The 27,408-nt window shown below is 44.2% G+C and overlaps 1 protein-coding gene across 1 annotated transcript in view; it reads left to right on the top strand.

Moving 5' to 3' along the window:
• Positions 1-427: 427 nt before the first annotated feature.
• Positions 428-27,408, top strand: part of LOC126284768 (uncharacterized) — an 87,046-nt gene continuing 60,065 nt past the window's right edge. Inside the window, exon 1 of the mRNA XM_049983929.1 lies at positions 428-650. Within this exon, the coding sequence (XP_049839886.1) occupies positions 489-650 (162 nt within the window). The 5' untranslated portion in view covers positions 428-488. The remainder of the gene's footprint in view (positions 651-27,408) is intronic.

Genomic DNA, 27,408 nt, shown 5'->3' with positions numbered 1-27,408 from the left:
TTGGCGCCAGCGCTCATCGCCTCACTCCCCCGAACTTACGGGAGTTAGTAGACTTGTGTGTGCAGGTATGGTGCTAACTCCTTCCAGTAACCTGCGAAGGGCTAATTGCTTCCGTGCCACGACGCGTCGCAGCTGTTATCTGTGCCAAAGGTGGACATACCGGCTAGGCGGTCTTAATGTTCTGGCTGATTAGCGAATATTGTGGCAAGATGTCGCCCTGCGTTGTCAGCGCCCTGCGTGTTCCCAGAGTGACGAGAAAATCCTCTGCCTTTGTGCTCATCAACCACAGGTAGTCGACTGAGACGAGACAGTCGCCCTTGGAAAAGGGGCTTCACAGAGCGGACGTAGACGCGGTAGGCTGGCGCGCGCCGTGTGGTTCCCTGGGAGTGGTGACGAAAGGGGGCCGGAGCTGGCGCGCAGGAAGCGGCGGGCGGCAGTGGAGCGGCTATCTGGCCGAGCTGGTGCCTGCTGCGTCAGTCGCGTCGAGGATGCGCCGCCCGCAGCAGCAGGTGCCGGGGACCGCGCCGCTGGCCGTGCTCCTGGCGGCCGCTGGCTGCGTCGCCCTGGTCGCCGCTGAGCCGCCCAGGCTGCAGGATGTCTGCTCCCGCGAGCAGGGCAACGTCAGCTGCACCTGCTCCCAGCAGCACCCGGTACGTACCGATGCATTTCTCTGCTCTCATTTCACCAAGCACCATTTCATACGAATTACAGTCGTTGTAAATGATGACTAACTGAAAACCTCAGCTGCCGAGAGGTGTTGTTGATATACCTCGATGTGGACGGCTGAAAATGTGTGCCTCGACCGGGACTCGAACCTGGGATCTCTTGCTTACATGACAGACGCTCTGTCCGTCTGAGCCACCGAGGACACAGATGAATAGCGCGACTGCAGAGACTTATCCCTTGCACGCTTCCCGTGAGACACACATTCCCAACTGTCCACAATTCTACATATGTATTGTATGCCTTATAGACATTTGCCCACCCACTCATTACTCTCGCACGCTTTGGCGAATATGTTATATTTATTTACGTTCAGGGTCAACTACCAGAGATTGCACCATTCATCAATCTTCTGCAGGTCATTTTTCGAATCGATACCGTCTTCCTGTGATGCAGCCTTCTTATAGACAACTGCATCATCTGCGAACAGCCTTAACTAGCTTCCGACGCTTTCTTCTAGCTTATTTACATAGATTGTAAACAATAGCGGTCCTACCACACTTCCATGGGGTACTCCGGAAACTACCTTTACAAAAATGGTTCAAGTGCCTCTTAGCACTATGGGACTTAACATCTGAGGTCTTCAGTCCCCTAGAACTTAGAACTACTTAAATCTAACTAACCTAAGGACATCACACACATCCATGCCCTGGGCAGGATTCGAATCTGCAACCGTAGCGGTCGCGCGGTTCCAGACTGAAGCGCCTAGAACCGCTCAGCCACACCAAACTACCTTTACACCTGTCGATTTTATTCCGTTAAGAGGGATATGTTAAGTTCTGTCTACCGGGAAGTTCTGAATCCAGTTGAAAATCTGGTCCGATAATCGGTAAGATTGTAATTTTTTCAATAGACAGCAGTACGGGACGGAGTCAAATGTCTTCCTGAAGTCAAGGAACACGGCGTCAACCTCAGTGCCGTCGTCTACATTGCTATGGATATCATGAAAGAGCAGAGGAAGCTGTGTTTCGCGAGATTTCTGTTTTTGGAATCCATGATTATTTTTAGAGAGGAGATTTTTGTTCTCGAAAAACGTCATAATTCTTGAATATAAAACATGTTCCGTAATTCTACAATAGATTGACGTCAACGACGTAGGTCTATAATTACGAGGGTTGGAACTTTAATAGTGACAACTATTTATTTACAGCCCGTACAAAATAGATATGTGTTTCAACGTTTTAGTCGCGCGGGATTAGCCGAGCAGTTTAAGTCGCTGCAGTCATGGACTGCGGCTGGTCCCGGAGGAGATTCGAGTCCTCCCTCGGGCATGGGTGTGTGTGTTATGAAACGTCCCTTTAGAAAAATTATACACGACTGTGCTTAAACTGACACACAATATTTTTAGCGCAACGCAATCTGACTTTCAAAAATCCCTACAAAAGAATGGCCCTGACTAACATTAACCTATACGTTTCACATATCACTTACCTCACAAAAATTTTGGTTACTCGAACTACTGCAATACAGCGAACACCACTACTGCCAGATAAATTAAAGATTCAAACTACAGAAGGCACTAACTACTGATAGGGATAGTTAGCAAATGAAAGATTTTAATAGAGAATAAACAATATATTTAACTTAATAGTCATAATATATATATATATATATATATCAGTTCATGACATCAAATCTTACAAATTTCAAAACTCCGCCATCTCCTCCCCACATCCACCACTGCTGGCGGCTCACCTCCAACTGCTCAACGCTACATGCTGTTAACATCCAGCTGCCCAACACTACAATGGCGAGTATTACAACAATGCCAACCAGCCACTGATTGCACACAGCACAGCCAGTGATTTTCATACAGAGCGCTATGTGGCGTTACCAATAAAAAAATCTAAACAGCCTACTTACAGTGTGTTTGTCATTAGGATAATTTAGGTTAAGTAGTGTGTAAGCTTAGGGACTGATGACCTTAGCAGTTAAGTCCCATAAGATTTCACAAAGTTTTACTGACCTTCAAAGTAGTCACCAGCATTGTGTATAACCCGTTGACAGCGACGTGGAATTCGTAGGATACTCTTAGCAGTGCCATTTGTGTTGATAGTTCGAGCGGCTCAGTCTATTGCCCGACGAATTTGTAGCAGTTCTGAAGCGAATGATATGAAGTGTTTTCTTTAGTTCAGAAATAGAGTTAAACTTACGATACACCACAAATTTGAGAAAGATGAAGTATGTTACAGATATGTAAAATATTATACTTACGGATTTCATTGTTGCTGACATAGAAAATATGTTTAAAAATGTAATGTGTGTCCATGTCATATGTCAGATTCGAAGACGACAGCGAAGTACTGTTGAAACTGATCATTAATTCAGATTAAATATTTAAAAGCGATGTGGCTCTGAAGTATTTCTTCAAATATTATTTTATAAATTGATGGGGTTTAAAATGAAAAGAATTAAAATCATTAAGGCATTTACTACGATTTATCAACATAATTATGAACAACTATATTTGTTTGTAATGAAAAAGCATCTGGGATTCGTATCCAAACAAAAAACTATACTTAAGTTTTATAAATTGTAAGCTGTGTGTGTCTATAGTAAGAACTGTTCTAATGTCATCAGTAGTGAAGAAAAGCACTGATCTGTGAAACTATGTTCTATCTTTTTAATGTTCATGAGCTAATATTTAATTTGAAAACATAATCTGATTATAAGTAAATAAATGGGTTTACCACAGTACACACTTTTACAAAAATCGGAGCAACGAATAAGAAGAATATGCGTAGATTATGTAATCAAACATTAGACAGTAGGCAATCATATAACTCTGCCAAATTATATGGTGTGAATACGTTTAGTTTGTAGCCAAATGCAATGAAACAAAACTGGTTCCTTCTTATTTAATTACGATATTTGCATTCAAAAAGAGATATCACGGTAATGCCTCATCAAACCATAAGGATCATACGATAAAAATGCAGAATTTATACAATAGAGAAGTGATTAGCTTAAAGAGTTAGATAAATAAAATACATACATAATAGTTTAAAAATGCATTACAGTGCAGATGAAACAAGCAGGCTGAGGCCACTTGGATCACATGCCACATCGAAAGGTATTCTCCCACAACAAAACCGAACATTGAATGTGGAAGTGCATTAAACCTATATCTGTATCTGTTATATATATAAAAAAACGAGAGTATATGTGTATTTTTGTGTATCTGGGATCTCCTCGTAAATACCTGTATCGATTTCAATCAAATTTGGCAAAGAAACAGCATGCATTACTAGTATCAGAATGGTGGGGTTATAACTTTGTGGCTCCAATAGGAACAGGGATACGAAAGAGTTGGCATTTCAGGGCAGACAACGAGTAAGAACCCCCATAAAAAGTTTGCAGAATAAAGCCAGGAAAAAACACAGCTGAAGTTTTATAAAACAATAGTGGTATCAACCCTTACTTATGGAAGTGAAACGTGGGCAACAACAAGATAACAAGAAAGTAGAATAAAGGCTCAAGACATCTTAGGTTTCTAAGAAGAGTGTAAGGATGTACAAGTGAAGATAGGGAAAAACAAAGATATAAGGAAAGATTTACGAATATATAACTTAAACGAGAAAATAAAGGCTCTAAATAATAACTGCAATGGAAGGACAAATGTAGGAAGACCATGCAAGAGATGGGTACTGTAACAAACAGTCTGCCTAATACATGAAGTGAATAAGAAGGAGAAGAAGAAGAAGAAGAAGAAGAAGAAGAGGTAGGAGGATATGGGCTGGATGATGGCATGGGGGCAGGAGAAGGTGGACAGACAGATATATATATATATATATATATATATATATATATATATATATATATATATATATATAGAGAGAGAGAGAGAGAGAGAGAGAGAGAAGGAGGGAATAGGGAGGAGGGTGTGGACAATGAGAGAGTGGGAGGAGGAGGAGATAGACAGGGCGAATGGTGAAGAGAAGAGGAACAGAGATAGAGGAGGAGTAGATGGACAGAAAGAGGTGCAAGAGGTGGTGGTCAAATACTGGGGATGAGGAGAGAGGGGAACACAAGGACAAAGAGAGGGAGCAGGAGGAGGAGATGGACAGAGAGGAGAGAGAATGGGTAGATCTACTGAAAGAGTGGTAAGAGGCGGTGGGCAGAGAGAGGGGGTAAGACGAGTAGAGGGACAAAGAAGAGGTGGGAGAATAGGTGGATAGAGAGAGGGAGAAGGAGCTGGAAAAAGAGGGGGAGGAGATGGACAGAAAGGAGTGATGGAGGTGGGCAGAGAGATGGGAAGAGGAGAAGATAGATAGAGAAGGGGGGGAGGAATAGATGTACAAAGAGAAGTGAGATGAAGCGAGGTCCAGACTGCATGTGAAAGACAGAGAGCGGGAGTCGGTAGGTGAAAATGGTAAAGCGTGTGAGAAAGTAGATGGAAAGAGAGGGGGTGTGAGATGGAAGACGGAGAGTGTGTGATCAAGAATTGTAACGAAGACAGGTGTGAAGAGGCATGTGGAAGAGGAAGTAAAGAAATACCTGGACAAGGCCGATTGCTGATGTAGCATGGAAGGGTGCATTACCTAGCACAATTTATATATTGACTACGTAATTTAGATTACAAATTCATGGCTTCATTATCTGACGTCAGTGATTTCATAACTGCCTAACATGGTGCTGTAAATGCTTTTATGATTGTCAGTCGGGGCAACAGGTTGTTAAATAGAGTATTAGCATCTCGAAGTGGTAATCATGACGTTTTTCAAATATTTACTTACTACGGGGCACCAAATTCTGAAAATAGATTTTAATTCATTTTCGTCATATGTTTCTTTTGGTTCCTAGGCAGCTTGTTAGGAACGTCAGTGCTGATGTAGTTATATACACATTCAGTTCAGGGTACTGTATATTCTCAGTAGTTTTGTTTACTTTTCCTAAAATATAATCGCAATTTCGTTTGCAAAACTAGGCTTCTATATTTAACATTTTGTTGCGAAAATTCAGATGAATAACACATTTCCTCTGCTTCTCTTCGGCGTCTGAAATTTCAATAACTGTTTTCGTTTTATCTTTACAGTCTCGAAAGAGGGCTTCTGTAGCATCTGTTCGGCATGATGAACGTGATATTATTACCTTTTATGGTTCGAGGACAAGTTTGACAGTTTCTGGTCTTGTCAAGAAAAAAAAGGCTAACACATTTTACATTATAGTTGTGATTGTAAACAATATACATCTTGCGCGATATGTTAGAATTCATTAACCTGCTGACACACAAGCACGTAATTGTGAACTGAAGAGTCACTACGTAGATGTACGCCCAAATGATGTAAGATGTGTATGCCGTTATTGAGCTTACTACTTCGTTGTCTCTCAAGTTCCGACCACGATTCCAGATGGCAGGTGAAACTGTATCATCATTGTGATTCTTCAATTTCTCAAGGCGTTTTTCATGACGGAATAATTATTTCGTCATGTATCATCATTGGTTTTCGGAACTGTGATGAACTTAACTTGTAATCTGTTATGCAGCGTAATTAAAATTTAACTACTTAATACTCCTTGCTTTTTATGTATATATATGTTGTGCCCGTTGAGACGGACGCTTTTGCATTGCCGTTTCTTTTTATGAAGATTAGTGTTTAACTACTCCCTCTACCTTTTCCTACTATTTAAAGAATCGTCATCAGCATTTAACAATCTAAACTTTAGCATGGAAACCAATTTTCTCCATTGAACATTTTCGTTTTTGAAAAGGTGAAAGATGAGAATTTCACTCTGCAGCGGAGTGTGCGCTGATATGAAACTTCCTGCCAGATTAAAACTATGTGCCCGACCGAGACTCGAACTCGGGGCCGAGTTCGAGTCTCCGTCCGGCACACAGTTTTAATCTGCCAGAAAGTTTCAAATGATATTTAATTTTTGTTGGTGGGTTATCAATCTCTGGTCGTGGTGGTGGAGCTGGTGGAGCACTTGACTCTGACCCTAGAGGTCCCAGGTTCAATCCCAGTTAGGGACAGAGAATTTTCCTCGTTCCAGTATCTCCAGGATGGCCCCAGATCGACTCAGCCTACTGTAACAGCGACTACTGGTATTTTCCCTGCGAGTAAAGAGCACTGGGCTGGCTACTCGCCCCCTCCTACTGCCGCGGCCGGTAAAGGTTGTACTCTACCTGCTGTAAGGCCGATAACCAGGTCTTGGGCTCGCGACATGGAGTTTAACTTAATTAAAACACTAACTAATATGTCGATGAGATAACTGGCACTGCTTATTATTAATAATCGTTGTTATTTATAGGATTACGAAGTAACTGTCAGTGAATCGTCAGTGCACTATTCTGATTGATCGTAAATCGCTTGCTTGTCGGACTCCTTCCTTTTGAACTGACAGAAATTAGGAGACTCGACGCTGCCACTGCTTGTGTCTTACAGCTGCCACTAATAATAATGATAATAAACAACAACAATAATAGTAGTAGTCGTAGTGTAGGCCTCACACTAATGTCATGTTAACTACATAATTATTAGTTTGTGCTGCCAATTACTTCGTTCATCTGTTGTTAAGTGAATAAGCAAGCAATTTCTGATCCTTCATTGGTTTAAGCAAATAGTTATGTGTAACAAATATGTATGTTGTAAACGCCTTCCTCTTCGTATACTGCATTTTAATAGTTGTGGATGGAAGAGGAGTCGTGCCGCCATGTACAAGTATGAAACGTATGTTTAATCTACGTTGGCACATGTCATTTCTAACGCAATTAATAACCTGTTATACAGGGTGTTCGGGAATTCTCGTTACAAGCTTCTGAGACTTGTAGAGGGGAGTGAGTGGATAGTATTTTGAATTGGAACCCACGTCCGGAAACGTACCGTTTCCATCCTACAACCATTTGAAAACATGTTGGTAACTCTAATGCTTTAACAAGTAATTGATTAGGCTTGACTCAGTACATCAACTGTTTTACAGTTCCACTCATTAATACCCAAAGAAATTGCTCATACACTCGTTGACGGATTCTCTTCAACGTGGTGCTGTACGATATCTTACAGTTCGGGTGCCCGGTGTCTCCTTGATGCCTGCTGGCGATGAAGGTACACATTCTCAAAGTCGTTGAGTAATTGTGGCGGAAAGGGTAAGCGATGGAATAGGGCGTCGTGTACAACGACCTCGATAAAAGCTCACTACCGTGAGATCCACCGTTCAGAAGGAACATGTAGGTGTATTCTGCAAAAATGTACATAACCATGTTGCTCTAACACGTGAATAAGGCTCGAACCAAGTCAGAGAGACAGACATGACGCCTCAAACCTCGCGGCCACTCAGCTCGGCTATTCTGTTGCATACCTACCTAACAAACGTTTTCGAACGACTGCAGCACGGCAACGATACGCTTCTGGACATGGGTTCCTATTGAAAATATTAGGTACTCATTCCCTGTAGAAGTCGTAGAGGTGTGTAACGGGAATTTACGAACACCCTGTATACATGAAATTTGTGTTAATGCCTGTAAAGTGGGAAGTATAATTTCAATTTATAATTTTACTATGTTGCTTTAAAATTATCTTAATAACCGGGCAAGTTTTTTAGACTTGTATGCCTGAGCGCCCGAGAACGGATATTTGACATAATTTAGTGATATTAGCTCTTTTTGTATTACATAACTTTACATAAGGCTTCATGACGTAGTTTCAAGGAAAGCGTGTATCGACAGAGCTTTGACTCGCTCAGCAAGAAATGGTATCTCTTGCTGTTTAATCTTAGAATGCACCTGACCAAAGAGTTTACGTTAACTGCAGGCCACTAACTTGCTCTATTTTATGTACGACGGCGGCGCTATACAGAGCCCGTTATTTGTAACGAGTGGCCCTCGGCCACATAATGTAAATTATTGTTTTGTAAGTTGAATCTGTTAATTTATGTTATTGTATCGTGGTGTAACACACTGTCTTTACACAGTTCTGAAGATGCTCGTTTTGGTTGAGACAAACATGTAAAATAAATAAAAAGTAAAGGGAGACTTATGACGGCTCTACAGTTTTAAATTCTAACGATCCCGGTTCCCTTGTAGATAAATGCGTGCACTCGCTAAATTTCTGGTCCACTGCGGGAGCTATCTGCAATTCGGAGAACCATTTTCGTGAGAGATTTAAGCATAAGTGACGTACACCTCTCAATTATACCTTCATTGTAAAAGGTGTATGCCAAATGGGTGGACTAGCTGAAGAAGAAGATGATACTTTATTCATTTCACAGGCTGTATCCTCCACCACATGCGTGCTCACTACTGCTAGAAGCTTTTTAAAAAAGTAATTATAGGTAACTTACGTAATACGTATTATATTCTTACGAAATAATGTTAACAGTAACGATATTTTTTACCAATTTAATTTCGTAACTCAAACGGAGTCGGACAATATACTTTTATCTCTTAGAAAATTACTCGACCCCCCCCCCCCCCCTCCCCCTTTGGGATTCACTGGTCTATATGATGAGCATTAGTCGCAACATGCTCGAGACGTTTCTTTGTAGACTAAAAGGAAAATGATTATAACTCTGGGAAATGCAGCTACTCGTCAACTGAAGGTAGCATACTCTTCCAGTCTGGAACCGCGTGACCGCTACGGTCGCAGGTTCGAATCCTGCCTCGGGCATGGATGTGTGTGATGTCCTTAGGTTGGTTAGGTTTGAGCAGTTCTAAGTTCTAGGGGACTGATGACCTGAGATGTTAAGTCCCGTAATGCTCAGAGCCATACTCTTCCTTGTTTGTATCCGCTACACATAGTCAGCACAACCAGGAAATCTCACACGTGCCTGCGTTCGGCTATCTGTTCCACCCACAGTTGCTTCCAAAGAGTCGTTTCTACAGAGTGTTTCACAATTCATGCTACACACATCTAGAAGCTTTAGAGCAAACTTAGCCGGCCAATTTTTTCTTAGGAACCCATCTGCGGAAACGTCATTCAACGACACTGAAAAGCATCAAAGTCATAGGCATCGGTGCCTATATGTTGTAAACATCTTCCGTGATGATGTTACAAGGCTTCCGTGATGATAGTACAAATATTCAGAGAATGTGGAGACGGATGAATGGATCAGTGGATCAATCTGAGTTACGGATCCCTGGCTAGGAAACGAACTAGTCGAAAGATATAAGTGGAAATCATTCAGTGGAATGCATGTGCCGTACTTTTGTTGCCATGAATTTTGAGTGTGCAACTTTTAGGGTTGTAGTATGGACCAAGAGAACAAGAAATATCAAATAAACGCTTCCTCTAAGATGCATGCATGAGGAGCTATGGGCACTTAGTCATCTTCTCTACTACGAAACACATATCTTCTATTGAACAAGTGCTCATAGCTCTTAAGGCAAGCATTTTAGAGCAAATGTGTAGTAGACATTTATTCTTGTTTTGGTCCGTGCTACCACCACTGAAAGTTGCCCACCCTGGAATTTTAGCAACAACGGTACCGGTACATGTACTCCACTGTCATCTACGTCTACATGGATATTATGCAAATCACATTCATCAGCCTGGCAGAGCGATCATCAAACCACCTTCACAATACTCTATTATTTCACTCACGTATAACGCGCGGAAAGAACGAACACCTATATCTTTCCGTACGAGCTCTGATTTCACTTATTTTATAGTAGTGATCGTTTCTTTCTTTGTAGGTCGGTGTCAACAAAATACACTCCTGGAAATGGAAAAAAGAACACATTGACACCGGTGTGTCAGACCCACCATACTTACTCCGGACACTGCGAGAGGGCTGTACAAGCAATGATCACACGCACGGCACAGCGGACACACCAGGAACCGCGGTGTTGGCCGTCGAATAGCGCTAGCTGCGCAGCATTTGTGCACCGCCGCCGTCAGTGTCAGCCAGTTTGCCGTGGCATACGGAGCTCCATCGCAGTCTTTAACACTGGTAGCATGCCGCGACAGCGTGGACGTGAACCGTATGTGCAGTTGACGGACTTTGAGCGAGGGCGTATAGTGGGCATGCGGGAGGCCAGGTGGACGTACCGCCGAATTGCTCAACACGTGGGGCGTGAGGTCTCCACAGTACATCGATGTTGTCGCCAGTGGTCGGCGGAAGGTGCACGTGCCCGTCGACCTGGGACCGGACCGCAGCGACGCACGGATGCACGCCAAGACCGTAGGATCCTACGCAGTGCCGTACGGGACCGCACCGCCACTTCCCAGCAAATTAGGGACACTGTTGCTCCTGGGGTATCGCCGAGGACCATTCGCAACCGTCTCCATGAAGCTGGGCTACGGTCCAGTACACCGTTAGGCCGTCTTCCGCTCACGCCCCAACATCGTGCAGCCCGCCTCCAGTGGTGTCGCGACAGTCGTGAATGGAGGGACGAATGGAGACGTGTCGTCTTCAGCGATGAGAGTCGCTTCTGCCTTGGTGCCAATGATGGTCGTATGCGTGTTTGGCGCCGTGCAGGTGAGCGCCACAATCAGGACTGCATACGACCGAGGCACACAGGGCCAACACCCGGCATCATGGTGTGGGGAGCGATCTCCTACAATGGCCGTACACCTCTGGTGATCGTCGAGGGGACACTGAATAGTGCACGGTACATCCAAACCGTCATCGAACCCATCGTTCTACCATTCCTAGACCGGCAAGGGAACTTGCTGTTCCAACAGGACATTGCACGTCCGCATGTATCCCGTGCCACCCAACGTGCTCTAGAAGGTGTAAGTCAACTACCCTGGCCAGCAAGATCTCCGGATCTGTCCCCCATTGAGCATGTTTGGGACTGGATGAAGCGTCGTCTCACGCGGTCTGTACGTCCAGCACGAACGCTGGTCCAACTGAGGCGCCAGGTGGAAATGGCATGGTAAGCCGTTCCACAGGACTACATCCAGCATCTCTAAGATCGTCTCCATGGGAGAATAGGAGTCTGCATTGCTGCGAAAGGTGGATATACACTGTACTAGTGTCGACATTGTGCATGCTCTGTTGCCTGTGTGTATGTGCCTGTGGTTCTGTCAGTGTGATCATGTGATGTATCTGACCCCAGGAATGTGTCAATAAAGTTTCCCCTTCCTGGGACAATGAATTCACGGTGTTCTTATTTCAATTTCCAGGAGTGTATTTTCGCATTCGGAGGAGAAAGTTGTTGATTGGAGTTTCTTGAGAAGGTTCCGTGAAAGCGCCTTTATTTTAATGTTGTCCAGCTCAAATCTTGTATCATTTCTGTTACACTCTCTCCCATATTTCGCGATAATACAAAACGTGCTGCCCTTCTTTGAACTTTTTCAATGTACCCCGTTAATCCTATCTGGTAAGGATCCCATGCCGCGCAACGGTATTCTAAAAGAGGACGGACAAGCGTAGTGTAGGCAGTCTCCTTAGTAGATCTGTTACATTTCTAAGTGTCCTGCTAATAAAACGCAGTCTTTGGCTAGACTTCCCCACAACATTTGATATGGGTTCCATCCAATTTAATTTTTTCGTAATTGTAGTTGCTAGGTATTTAGTTGAATTTACGGCCTTTAGGTGTGACTGATTTATCGTGTAACCAAGGTTTAACGGATTCCTTTTAGCACTCACGTGGATGACCTCACACCTCACACCTCACACCTCACACCAATTTTCGCACCATTCAGATATCTTTTCCAAATCGTTTTGCAATTTGCTTCGGTCTGCTGATGGCCTTATTAGTCGATAAACGACAGCGTCACCTGCAAACATCCGAAGACGGCTGCTCAGATTGTCTCCCAAATCGTATATATAGATAAGGAACAGCAAAGGACTTGTAACACTACGTTGGAGAACGCCAGAAATCATTTCTGTTTCAGTCGATGACTTTCCGTCAATTACTACGAACTGTGACCTTTCTGACGGGAAATCACAAATCCAGTCACATAACTGAGTCGATATTCCACAGGCACGCAATTTCAATACAAGCCGCTTGGATGCTACCGTGTCAAAAACCTTCCGGAAATCCAGAAATACGGAATCGATCTGAAATCCCTTGTCAATAGCACTTAATGCTTTATGCGAATACAGAGCTAGCTGGGTTCCACAGGAACGATGTTTTCTAAACCCATGTTGACTGTGTGTCAATAGACCGTTTTCTTCGAGGTAGCTCATAATGTTCGAACACAATATATGTTTCAAAATGCTGCTGCATATTGACGTTAATGGTAGGGGCCTGTAATTTAGTGGATTACTCCTACCATCTTTCTTGAATATTGGCGCGACCTGTGCAACTTTCCAACCTTTGGATACGGATCTTTCGTCGAGTGAACGGTTGTATATGATTGTTAAGTATGGAGCTATTGCATCAGCTTACTCTGAAAGGAGCCTAACTGGTATGTAGTCTGGACCAGACGTATCATAACGGCTTTCACCTATAACTTTCCACTCGTTAGTATCCCTTACGTAAAACTGATACGTTTATCCTTCTCCATCATCGTTGGATGACGTTTCCGGACATGGGTTCCTACGCAAAAATTTGATTTATAACCTCCTACGTAAAATTTGATTTATATAACCTCCTACGTAAAATTTGATTTATAACCTCTAGAATTTCGAAACACCTCATATAACTAAGAATATTGACATTAATTATTGACTAAACCGTTGGCTACACCAAAAAAAATAGAAGAAGAGTTTTCTTTTGCAAATCAAGTGCACTTTCTGCAAGCGACGTTTCCGTATACTAGGGTTGGAACTTAAATAATGCCAACTATTTATTCACAACCGATAAAAAAGAGTCATATGTTTGCAGCTGTTACTGTCTTTTGAAGTTCTCGCCTGCGTTGTGTATAACCCGTTGCCAGCGATGTGGAAGGCGTAGTATACCGTTAGCAGAGACTGTTCTGTTGATGGTGCGGATGGGGCGGTCTCCTGCCTGTCGAATCTCTGGAACAGTTCTGAAGCGAATGCCACGAAGTGGTTCCTTCATCTTCGAAATCAAATCAGTCACAAGGACTGAAGTCCGGAGTGTATGGTGGATGGCACAGTACTTCCCAGTCCCATCGACCAAACAGAGCAGCTACAGCTTGCGCTGTATGCGTCCGCGCATTGTCGTGCAAAATGATGGGTGGGTTGCGCTGAAAGTGCCGCCACTTCTTTCGCAAAGCTGGTCGCAGGTGATGCTCCAAAAACGAACAGTAATACTGTGCATTGACGGTCTGCCGTGGAGGAACGTAATGCATTAGGATAACACCATCACAGTCTTACACGAGGATCACCATAACTTCAGACAGCTCCATTCACACCATCAACAGAACTGGCTCTGCTAACGGTATACTACGCCTTCCACAGCGCTGGCAACGGGTTCTATACAACTCTGGTGACTACATTGAAGGACAGTAACGGGCGGAAACATGTAACTCTTTGGTACTGGTTGTGAATAAATAGTTGCCACCATTTAAGTTCCAACCCTCATACATCCACTGCTGGACAACGTAACAAAAGTGGTGACAGTTTTCGCACCTCTCACCCTGCATGTACGAGGGTGTGCTGAAAAGTAGTGCCTCTCAATTTCTTATTCTGTTCTCAATATCGTAAAGTGTTACATGTCATGCATCTTACTCGATCGACTTTCCCTCTTCCCTGACGCAAGTTACAACGCTTTGTCGCTAGAGGGCTCCCGATTGTAGCGGGTAACGTGGCGGTCTGTAACGTAACTATATCGGTGCGTGAGGAACAGCGTGCTGCAATAGAGTTCCTAACCGCAGAAAATGTGAATCCAATGTTGAAATCCACAGAAGAATGAAAGCTATGTACGGCGATGATTGTATCGACGTCAGTAATGTGCGAAGTTGGGTTTTTCGTGCTCGTGATGGAGGAAACGGTGTTGCTAACCTCAACGCGTGTGACTGAGCTCTGAGTGGACGATCACACACGGCTACCGACAAGGCTCATCGAAATCGGACTGATCAACTTATTAGAGAAAATCGTCGCATAACAGCTCTCAGATACGTGATGCATATCCCGAGAGCGTGTACAGGCCATCACTGCAGAAATGCGGCACAGGAAACAGTGTCCACTGTGGGTGCCTCGAATGCTTACTTCTGACATAAATCAAACGAGACTGGACATGTGTCGAAATTTTCCTTTGCGTTTTGTGCTTGAGGATGACAGGTTCCTTAACAACACTGTGTCAGGTGATAAAGCTGGGCCGGCCGGTGGTGGCCGAGCAGTTCTAGGCGCTAACCGCGTGACCGCTACGGTCGCATGTTCGAATCCTGCCTAGGGCATGGATGTGTGAGAAGTCCTAAGGTTAGCCAGGTTTAGGTAGTTATAAGTTATAGGGGACTGTTGACCTCAGAAGTTAAGTCCCATAGTACTCGGAGCCATTTTTTTTGATAAAGTTGGGTTCACCATTTGACGGCGAAAACATGAGATCATCAGTGACATTCCGCCACAAAGGACCATCTACGCCAAAAAAAAAAAAAAAAAAAAAAAAAAAAAAATCAGGACATTGCCATCAGCAGGCAAGGGCACACTCGCAGAGTTCTGGATGTTGAAGGTGTGGTGCATTTGAAATTCAAGCACCACCTTAAGCTCTGCAAGGTACTGCAAGACCATCAGAAAACTGAAAGCACGAATTGGGAAGCTCGTACACACATGGAGCACCCTCTCCTTCAACACTGCAACGCCATACCACGTGCCAGCGCTGGAGACGTGTGTAATAATCTGATCCCTTGCGTTCAATGTCGTCGATGATCGCCAATACAGTCACGACATGGCCCCATTCGATTTCCTTCTGTCTACAAGATATAAAAAAACGCGGTCTAGGACTAGTGATGGGGTTGTGCACGCAGAGATGAGGGTGTAGCTCCGTCAACGAAGTCAAACATTCTACAGTGACGTTATAAACAAACTACTCTGTCGTTGGAAGAAATGTGTTTACCACCAGAGTGACTATGTTTAGAAATAAATAGGTAGACATGGAGAATAGGGATGCAGAAGAATGTTAATAACGTCACGGAGTGCTGCACTGAGGAGAGGTATCCATGTCGGTCGGTGAGGCCTGGCACGAAGTCAGCGTTCAAAAACATCCCAAAGGTGTTCTATAGGATTCAGGTCAGCATTCTGTACAGGCTAGTCTATTACAAGGATGTCATTGTCGTGCAACAACTCCGCCACAGGCGGTGCATTATGAACAGGCGCAATCGCCATCCCCGAAGTGCTCTTCAACCGTGGGAAGCAAGACGGTGTTAAAACATTTAGGCCGGTGCTGTGATAGTGCCACGAGAAACAAAAAGGAGTGCAAGCTCACTCCATGGAAAACACGACCGCACCGTAACACCACCGCCTCCGAATTTTACTATTGACTCTACACACACTGGTAGATGACTTCCACAGGGAATTCGCCATCCCCACACCCTGCCATCGGATCGCCACATTGTGTACCTTGATTCGTCACTCCACGCAACGTTTTTCCACTGTTCAGTCGTCCAGTGTTACGCTCCTTACACAAAGCGAGGCGTCGTTTGGCATTTACCGACGCGATGTGTGGCTTATGAGCAGTTGCTCGACCATGAAATCCAAGTTTTCTCACCTCCCGCCTGTGATCGTACTTGCGTTGGATCCTAATGCAGTTTGGAATTCCTGTGTGATGGTCTGGATAGATGTCTGCCTATTACACATTACGACCCTCTTCAACTGTCGGCGGTCTCTGTCAGTCAACTGACGAGGTTGGCCTGTACGCTTTTGTGCTGTACGTGCCGTTATACGTTTCTACTTCACTATCACATCAGAAACAGTGGACCTAGGGATGATTAGGAGTGTGGAAATCTCGCTTACAGACATATGACACAAGTGGCACCTAATCACCTGACTACGTTCGAAGTCCGTGAGTTCCATGGAGTTCCCCATTCTGCTGTCTCACCATGTCTAATGACTACGGAGGTCGCTGATATGGAGTACCTGGGAATAGGTGGCAGCACAATGCACCCAATATGAAAAACGTATGTTTTTTGGGGTGCCCGGATACTTTTGATCACATAGTATAAAAGTATATACACACATTGGTGTGCAAAGCTAAGAGACGAAAGTAGTTTCCACATGATGTGTCGCTGCCAAGTAACATTGCTCGAAACTTGGACCACATAGATCGAAATTTGGACCACTTATAGAAAGAGCTGCTACAGTATAGTACAGAAGGTAAGTGAAAGGAATACGCAATGAGACGAACAGAAATGACACTTTTATTCAAAGACGATAGTTACACCGAAGCTGGGGTATGTTACCACAACGGATGGCAATAAATTCTGAGCAGCTTGCTGGCCACAAGGTTAGGTGTTCTTGTGGCAAGGTGCTGCGGTCCTGCACTAGCTCGTCTGACGATTGGTGGATGTTCTTTGATGCATGTGGATGTGCCGCAATACTTCTCCGCAACGTATACCACACGTGCTCGACGGGATTTTAGTCGGGGGAGCGGACAGGCCACTTCATTCAGCGAATATCATCTCGTTTAAAGAGTTCTTCCATCTGCGCAGTTCGACGCGGACACGCATTGTCACCCACGGCAATGAAGAGAGGTTCGAAAGCACCTCTCAAAAGACGTACACTGTCAAAATAACGTTGGCCATTGCAACGGGTATATTCTCCATGAAACTCGCAAAACGAACTGAAATTGGCGTAACACATCATAAACTACGTACCAAGCACCCGGATATAATTGTACTCAGTTCCTTTTGAACTTAAACACATTAAGTTACAAATAATTTATCGTTTTAAATGATTTTCAATCTTACGATTACGACTTTGCTAGTGTGAATCGTATACAGGGTGTTACAAAGAGGTACGGCCAAACTTTCAGGAAATATTCCTCACACACAGAGAAAGAAAATATGTTATGTGGACATGTGTCCGGAAACGCTTAATTTCCATGTTAGAGCTCATTTTAGTTTCGTCAGTATGTACTGTACTTTCTCGATTCACCGCCAGTTGGCACAACTGAAGGAAGGTAACGTTGACTTCGGAGCTTGTGTTGACATGCGACTCATTGCTCTACAGTACTAGCATCAAGCACATCAGTACGTAACATCAACAGGTTGGTGTTCACCACGAACGTGGTTTTGCAGTCACTGCAATGTTTATAAATGCGGAGTTGGCAGATGCCCATTTGATGTATGGATCAGCACGGGGCAATAGTCGTGGCGCGGTACGTTTGTATCGAGACAGATTTCCAGAACGAAGGTGTCCCGACAGGAAGACGTTCGAAGCAATTGATCGGCGTCTTAGGGAGCACGGAACATTCCAGCCTATGACTCGCGACTGGGGAAGACCTGGAACGACGAGGACACCTGCAATGGGCGAGGCAATTCTTCGTCCAGTTGACGATAACCCTAATGTCGGCGTCAGAGAAGTTGCTGCTGTACAAGGTAACGTTGACCACGTCACTGTATGGAGAGTGCTACGGGAGAACCAGTTGTTTCCGTACCATGTACAGCGTGTGCAGGCACTGTCAACAGCTGATTGTCCTCCACGGGTACACTTCTGCGAATGGTTCATTCAACAAAGAGTCAATCCTCATTTCAGTGCAAATGCTCTCTTTACGGATGAAGCTTCATTCGAATGTAATCACATTGTAAATTTTCACAATCAACATTTGTGGGCTGACGAGAATCCGCACGCAATTGTGCAATCACGTCATCAACACAGATTTTCTGTGAACGTTTGGGCAGGCATTGTTGGTGATGTCTTGATTGGGCCCCATGTTCTTGCATCTACGCTCAATGGAGCACTTTATCATGATTTCATACGGGATACTCTACCTGTGCTACTAGAACATGTGCCTTTACGACACAACATGTGGTTCATGCACGATGGAGCTCCATCACATTTCAGTCGAAGTGTTCGTACGCTTCTCAACAACAGATTCGGTGACCGATGGATTGGTAGAGGCGGACCAATTCCATGGTCTCCACGCTCTCCTGACCTCAACCCTCTTGACTTTCATTTATGGGACATTTGAAATCTCTTGTCTACGCAACACTGGTACCAAATATAGAGACTCCTCGTGCTCGTATTGTGGACGGCTGTGATACAATACGCTATTCTCCACGGCTGCATCAGCGCATCAGGGATTCCATGCGACGGAGGGTGGATGCATGTATCCTCGCTAACGGAGGACATTTTGAACATTTCCTGTAACAAAGTGTTTGAAGTCACGCTGGTACGTTCTGCTGCTGTATGTTTCCATTCCATGATTAATGTGATTTGAAGAGAGTAATAAAATGAGCTCTAACATGGAAAGTAAGCGTTTCCGGACACATGTCCACATAACATATTTTCTTTCTTTGTGTGTGAGGAATGTTTCTTGAAAGTTTGTCCGTACCTTTTTGTAACGCCATGTATACCGGGGTGGGGGAGGGGGGTTATCATTAAAGTGTAGCTACCCACACGGGTCCATTGTGGGCTGTTGGTATCGTATGGCAGCGAATCTTGGTAGTGTTAATACGTCAGGATTGGCCAGGAGGGGAAAGCGGTAGGCACCCGTTGAGGTGAAGAATAAAACATAGTTTAACCTGTGAAGTTTTATTGCCGTAAAGAAAGGCAGGCTGGAGAAGCCACCGAGACTGAATTGGCAGCCGCCCAAGAGATCAGGTGAGGAGGGTGTCTGGTCGGTTTGGAAGCTGCCAGCAGAAGAGAGCGAACGGCGTGTCCGCTCCCGGCAGTCGCCGCGGTTCCATCCCCACTTGACCACCTCCAAGCGTCCCCATTGGTCCGTCAGGTCGTGAGACGCGTAGTTCGGTAGCGTTTCCTCGTCAGCAACACGTGGGTTTAGCTGCTGTTGGTTCAACACGTGAGTTTCAGGGTGGTTCTATCCTGTTCTGGGCAACGTAACTGAGACTCTGAAGCTTACCGCCAGGCTTCTAGCAGCCAATGACGAACATAAAGTGAAAAAATAAAAATCAAATTTTTATATTAATAAACCCAATCAGTAACGGTCTCCTACTGTACAGTAGATATTCTAACCCGTTAACGCGAAACCGATTTACATTTGAAAAAAAAAGTTCTAATTTTGCTCACTAGGTGCAAGTCTAATGCTACACAGAATCTTGTCGACACCTCTGGTGCTCATATTGAACAAACTGTTAAAGCAGCGGTTAATAATATCAACTTTGTGCATTTGTCACTGATTTAATCTTTTCTGCCCATGTCCTATTCCTAATCCGTTACATACACAAAGATTTCTATACGTCTTTCTTGTGTTCACAGCACCATATTTGCACCTGGTGGCTAAAACTGGAACTAATTTTTTTTTTAGCTTAAAACGACTTTGCATTAGCGCATTGGAATATCTACGAAGTTCCGCTGTCATACAATAATTGCAGCCCACACTGGACCTCTGCGAGAAGCTGCACATCACCTGGTGTTACATTTCACTGAGATTTTATAATTGTAGCCTATGTGGACACTAATAGGAGACAGAGTAGTACTTTAATTGCGTTTTCCTATTCATATTAGAAGAATCATCTCCATGTTTAGTGACTGGGATATATGGGTGCTACAGCATTAAGAATAACAAGTTCTCAGTTTTCCATGTCATTCTTCTGTTACTACATATCAGCCTCTTGGAGCTCTAGTATCATTTCAGGTGACAACAGGTTCCTTTTTATTTTGAACTGTAGAGTTCCACGACTTTTTGTATTAGACTTTGGTTTTCGTGAACGGTAGATAGAGGGACATGGCACTTTGAATGTGTATGTGTTTTAGGAACATATTCAAAATGTATGATCAAATCAAAGAAATTATTCAGACAGTGAAGGGAGACGAAAATTAAATAGTCATGGGTGACTGGAATTCGGTAGTAGGAAAAGGGAGAGAAGGAAACATAGTAGGTGAATATGGACTGGGGCAAAGAAATGAAAGAGGAAGCCGCCTGGTAGAATTTTGCACAGAGCACAACTTAATCATAGGTAACACTTGGTTCAAGAATCATTAAAGAAGGCTGTATACATGGAAGAAGCCTGGAGATACTGAAAGGTTTCAGATAGATTATATAATGGTAAGACAGAGATTTAGGAACCAGGTTTTAAATTGTAAGACATTGCCAGGGGCAGATGTGAACTCTGACCACAATCTATTGGTTATGACCTGTAGATTAAAACTGAAGAAACTGCAAAAAGGTGGGAATTTAAGGAGATGGGACCTGGATAAACTAAAAGAACCAGAGGTTGTACAGAGCTTCAGGGAGAGCATAAGGGAGCAATTGACAGGAATGGGGGAAAGAAATACAGTAGAAGAAGAATGGGTAACTTTGAGGGATGAAGTAGTGAAGGCAGCAGAGGATCAAGTTAATAAAAAGACGAGGGCTAGTAGAAATCCTTTGGTAACAGAAGAAATATTGAATTTAATTGATGAAAGGAGAAAATATAAAAATGCAGTAAATGAAGCAGGTAAAAAGGAATACAGACGTCTCAAAAATGAGATCGACAGGAAGTGCAAAATGGATAAGCACGGATGGCTAGAGGACAAATGTAAGGATGTAGAGGCTTATCTCACTAGGGTAAGATAGATACTGCCTACAGGAAAATTAAAGAGACCTTTGGAGAAAAGAGAGCCACTTGCATGAACATCAAGAGATCAGATGGAAACCCAGTTCTAAGCAAAGAAGGGAAAGCACAAAGGTGGAAGGAGTATATAGAGGGTCTATACAAGGGCGATGTACTTGAGGACAGTTTTATTGAAATGTAAGAGGATGTAGATGAAGATGAAATGGGAGGTACGATACTGCGTGAAGAGTTTGACAGACCAGTGAAAGACCTGAGTCGAAACAAGGCCCCAGGAGTAGACAACATTCCATTAGAACTACTGACGGCCTTGGGAGAGCCAGTCCTGAGAAAACTCTACCATCTGGTGAGCAAGATGTATGAGACAGGTGGAATTCCCTCAGACTTCAAGAAGACTATAATAATTCCAATCCCAAAGAAAGCAGGTGTTGACAGATGTAAAAATTACCGAACTTTCAGTTTAATAAGTCACAGCTGCAAAATACTAACCCGAATTCTTTACAGACGAATGGAAAAACTGGTAGAAGCCGACCTCGGGGAAGATCAGTTTGGATTCCGTAGAAATACTGGAACACGTGAAGCAATACTGACCTTACGACTTATCTTAGAAGAAAGATAAAGGAAAGGCAAACCTACGTTTCTAGCATTTGTAGACTTGGAGAAAGCTTTTCACCATGTTGACTGGAATACTCTCTTTCAATTTCTAAAGGTGGCAGGGGTAAAATACAGGGAGCGAAAGGCTATTTACAATTTGTACAGAAACCAGATTGCAGTTATAAGAGTCGAGGGACATAAAAGGGAAGCAGTGGTTGGGAAGGGAGTGAGGTAGGGTTGTAGTCTCTCCCCGATGTTATTCAATCTGTATATTGGGGAAGCAGTGAAGGAAACAAAAAAAAGTTCGGAGTATATATTAAAATCCATGGAGAAGAAATTAAAACTTTGAGGTTCGCCGATGACATTGTAATTCTGTCAGAGACAGCAAAGGACTTGGAAGAGCAGTTAAACGTAATGGATAGTGTCTTGAAAGAAGGATATAAGATGAACATCAGGAAAAGCAAAACGAGGATAATGGAATGTAGTCGAATTAAGTCGGGTGATGTTGAGGGTATTACATTAGGAAATGAGACACTTAAAGTAGTAAAGGAGTATTGCTATTTGGGGAGCAAAATAACTGATGATGGTCGAAGTAGAGAGGATATAAAATGTAGACTGGCGATGGCAAGGAAAGCGTTTCTGAAGAAGAGAAATTTGTTAACATCGAGTATAGATGTAAGTGTCAGGAAGACATTTCTGAAAGTACACTCCTGGAAATGGAAAAAAGAACACATTGACACCGGTGTGTTAGACCCACCATACTTGCTCCGGACACTGCGAGAGGGCTGTACAAGCAATGATCACACGCACGGCACAGCGGACACACCAGGAACCGCGGTGTTGGCCGTCGAATGGCGCTAGCTGCGCAGCATTTGTGCACCGCCGCCGTCAGTGTCAGCCAGTTTGCCGTGACATACGGAGCTCCATCGCAGTCTTTAACACTGGTAGCATGCCGCGACAGCGTGGACGTGAACCGTATGTGCAGTTGACGGACTTTGAGCGAGGGCGTAGAGTGGGCACGCGGGAGGCCGGGTGGACGTACCGCCGAATTGCTCAACACGTGGGGCGTGAGGTCTCCACAGTACATCGATGTTGTCGCCAGTGGTCGGCGGAAGGTGCACTTGCCCGTCGACCTGGGACCGGACCGCAGCGACGCACAGATGCACGCCAAGACCGTAGGATCCTACGCAGTGCCGTAGGGGACCGCACCGCCACTTCCCAGCAAATTAGGGACACTGTTGCTCCTGGGGTATCGCCGAGGAGCGTCTCCATGAAGCTGGGCTACGGTTCCGCACACCGTTAGGCCGTCTTCTGCTCACGCCCCAACATCGTGCAGCCCGCCTTCAGTGGTGTCGCGACAGGCGTGAATGGAGGGACAAATGGAGACGTGTCGTCTTCAGCGATGAGAGTCGCTTCTGCCTTGGTGCTAATGATGGTCGTATGCGTGTTTGGCGCCGTGCAGGTGAGCGCCACAATCAGGAGTGCATACGACCGAGGTACAAAGGGCCAACACCCGGCATCATGGTGTGGGGAGCGATCTCCTACACTGGCCGTACACCTCTGGCGATCGTCGAGGGGACACTGAATAGTGCACGGTACATCCAAACCGTCATCGAACCCATCGTTCTACCATTCCTAGACCGGCAAGGGAACTTGCTGTTCCAACAGGACAATACACGTCCGCATGTATCCCGTGCCACCCAACGTGCTCTAGAAGGTGTAAGTCAACTACCCTGGCCAGCAAGATCTCCGGATCTGTCCCCCATTGAGCATGTTTGGGACTGGATGAAGCGTCGTCTCAGGCGGTCTGCACGTCCAGCACGAACGCTGGTCCAACTGAGGCGCCAGGTGGAAATGGCATGGCAAGCCGTTCCACAGGACTACATCCAGCATCTCTACGATCGTCTCCATGGGAGAATAGCAGCCTGCATTGCTGCGAAAGGTGGATATACACTGTACTAGTGCCGACATTATGAATGCTCTGTTGCCTGTGTCTATGTGCCTGTGGTTCAGTCAGTGTGATCATGTGATGTATCTGACCCCAGGAATGTGTCAATAAAGTTTCCCCTTCCTGGGACAATGAATTCACTGTGTTCTTATTTCAATTTCCAGGAGTGTATTTGTATGGAGTGTAGCCATGTATGGAAGTGAAACATGGACGATAAATAGTTTGGACAAGAAGAGAATAGAAGCTTTCGAAATGTGGTGCTACAGAAGAATGCTGAAGATTAGATGGGTTGATCACATAACTAATGAGGAGGTATTGAATAGGATTGGGGAGAAGAGAAGTTTGTGGCACAACTTGACCAGAAGAAGGGATCGGTTGGTAGGACATGTTCTGAGGCATCAAGGGATCACCAATTCAGTATTGGAGGGCAGCGTGGAGGGTAAAAATCGTTGAGGGAGACCAAGAGATGAATACACTAAGCAGAAGGATGTAGGTTGCATTAGGTACTGGGAGATGAAGCAGCTTGCACAGGATAGAGTGGCATGGAGAGCTGCATCAAACCAGTCTCAGGACTGAAGACCACAACAACAACAACAACAACAACAACATTCAAAATTTGCTCATGTAGAGTACTGTAGTATTTTTCTTTCACGTGATGAGAGGATTTGTGTGGTAGTGTGATGAGTTTATTCTAAAATGAAGGCATTTCAGATTTTCTTTTCATTAAATACTCAATACGTCTACGGCCTTATCGCAGTGGTAACACCGATTCGCCGCGCTGGATTAGCCGAGCGGTCTAGGGCCCTGCAGTCATGGACTGTGCTGCTGGTCCCGGCGGAGGTTCGAGTCCTCCCTCGGTCATGCGTGTGTGTGTTTGTCCTTAAGATAATTTAGGTTAAGTAGTGTGTAAGCTTAGGAACTGATGACCTTAGTAGTTACGTCCCATAAGATTTCTCACACATTTGAACATTTTTTAACACCGGTTCCCGTCAGAAAACAGAAGTGAAACGCTGCCGGGCTTGGCTAGCACCAGGATGTATGACCGTCCGTATCTGCCAAGGGCTGTCGGCAAGCGGGGAGCACTCGGCCCTTGTGAGACCAATTGAGAAGTTGCGGCTCGGGTCGCGAAAACTGGCAACGATCAGGAGAGCAGTGTGTTGAGTACATGCCACTCCATATCCGCATCCTCAGACGCTTGTCAACTGAGGATGATGCGGCGGTCGGTCGTTACCGTTGGGCCTTCCGAGGCCTGTTTGGACGGAATTTAGTTTTACAAGTGCTTCATACATTTTTTTTGGCAAAACTGTTTATTCCTTGGATTTACCCTGATTACTCTTTGGAATTGTCCTGCGCCCGGAGAGGCAGAACTTCCAACTGTCAGAGGAAGTTGGATGTAAAGCCTAGTTTACATGGCGACACTTGGTTGCAGGCAACTGCGCTACTGGCCACTGCGCATGGGCGCCGCGCGTTTGCGCTACTCGTCGGTGAAACTAAACAGTTTCAGCGTGTTCCAATTTTGGCGACACTATTTGCACGAGTTTTGAGGTTATGTGTGTTCATAACAATGTAGACAAACTGAAATATGAGTTAGGGAACGGAGAATAATGTTCGCTTTTTGGATATCTAAGCTTTGCATAGGTGTTTGCGGGATTTTAGTGATACAGGTTACAAAAATAAGCAACATATTGCTGCTCCTGGGACCGTCATGTGCAATCAGAACATAGATAGTTTCGTCTGTGCTACAGGGCAAAATTTATTGAATTAGGACCACATATACAACCGAATTAAGAAAAATACAAGCAAATTTAATTCTAGTTGAAGGAATGCTCTTGTCTACAAGACTAAAATCCCATCATTCGAGTTGACCGACACTTTTTTTTTTAAGGAATATTGTTGACAGTAGAGAAGGCTACACAAATCAAGAAGCTGCATTGTTTATTCAATATTCGTCTGTTTAAAACGTCACAGCAGTGCTCCCCATCCGCATTTGTTTGAATTTTGAAATATTGCCACTGTACAGATCTATCGTCAAGAGAGTAGTTCGCAAACCATTCTCTTCTAATGCGGCCTGTTTCGAATAATTGCTGCTGTTAATGTTAATAGTTATTACTGTTAGTAATTATTGGTGTTAATGAAAAAGCGTAATCACTAACTAAAACCGCATCTTACAGCATTCCGAGTGCATGCAATGTGATATGTAATTTCAGTTCTGGCGACAGTGCTTTATCCATGACAATATCTTTATTACTTATCGCATAATTAACTCTATTTAGAAGAAACGTTAACAGTTCTGGTGACATTCTAAGATAATTAAGAGAACTTCTTGGATCTTCCATTACAAATTATTTCAACAAGGATGCTGAGCAACAGAGCTAACGTCTTTTCTTCATCCAGTCACGAATCGAAACACGTTTCTTATTTTTTTCTTATGGAGCGATTCCACGCAACAAGGTTTAAGTCCGTTACGACTCGTGTGACGTGCAGCTGTCAAAACTTTCAATTCAGACACGACCCAGGAACCCACAAAACGACGAAACTGACCGCAACGACTGGCGCAACCCAATGTCGTCGTGTAAACTAGGCTTAACAGTCAGAGCGCAAATTTTAAGACCCTAGTAGCACTTTATGCACTCAACAAGTTACGATAGTCAGGATTTTTTACGTTAGGCCTCTATTGCATACGAGCCAACTTAGCAGAACTGATATTATAGAGGGACTAGCACTCGGGAACTGAATGCTACATTTCTGTCAAAAAAATGGTTCAAATGGCTCTGAGCACTATGGGACTTAACATCTATGGTCACCAGTCCCCTAGAACTTAGAACTACTTAAACATAACGACAACACACAACACCCAGCCATCACGAGGCAGAGAAAATCCCTGACCTCGCCGGGAATCGAACCCGGGAACCCGGGCGCGGGAAGCGAGAACGCTACCGCACGACCACGAGCTGCGGACTACATTTCTGTCAGTTAAATCTATTCTTTCATCATATAAACCAGAACGGCGGCAAACTATTGGGAGTCTTTTTCCTGGCGGAATTGAGGTTGTCGTCAGGGCGGTGTTACGTGGTATGATCGTGTTGTCTCCTGCGTGGACCTAATTTTTTGCCCATTTGCTTATGTAGAGCTACCATTATATTTCAGCCAGTTAACAACAGTGTTTTGAAACTAACTCTAGTTGCAGTCTCAGTCAGTCGGCAGTGGTGCTGATTCTAGACCAACTGACAATAGAACTTCGCCGCTCCGTGACAAATATTTGTCAGATGAGTTACAAGCTGGTAAAGCATACTGTTCGTAAGATAAATAAAATATTTTTCTGTCATTCAGCACTCCGCAAGGGGTAGGCTATAGTTTTGTGTAGAAACATATTATTAAGGAATAGAGTAATTTGTTTTTTGACTGTGGTGAAACAGAAAGACGAAAACAGCAATAAATAATGCTTTTCCAATAATGGAGCCGCTCTCATAATAACATTTTGATTTATAGACTACATTACTTTTTACGTTATAACGTGGCATATTCCGTCTGTAAGCCTAAATTATTCGGTGTGTGAACATTTCCTGCTCGTACTTACCACGCAGCGACACTTTAGTCTAGTGATTACGCCAAGAGTAGCGGCTTTTTCTAGCGGGATGATTCATATGAGTGCTAATGGACCTGGGCTCTCGTCTTGCGTGG

The sequence above is a fragment of the Schistocerca gregaria genome, chromosome 8 (genome assembly GCF_023897955.1).
Source record: "Schistocerca gregaria isolate iqSchGreg1 chromosome 8, iqSchGreg1.2, whole genome shotgun sequence".
Classification (NCBI taxonomy): domain Eukaryota; kingdom Metazoa; phylum Arthropoda; class Insecta; order Orthoptera; family Acrididae; genus Schistocerca; species Schistocerca gregaria.
The sequence above is the reverse complement of the archived record's forward strand: the minus strand, read 5'-3'. Positions and strand labels throughout refer to the sequence as shown.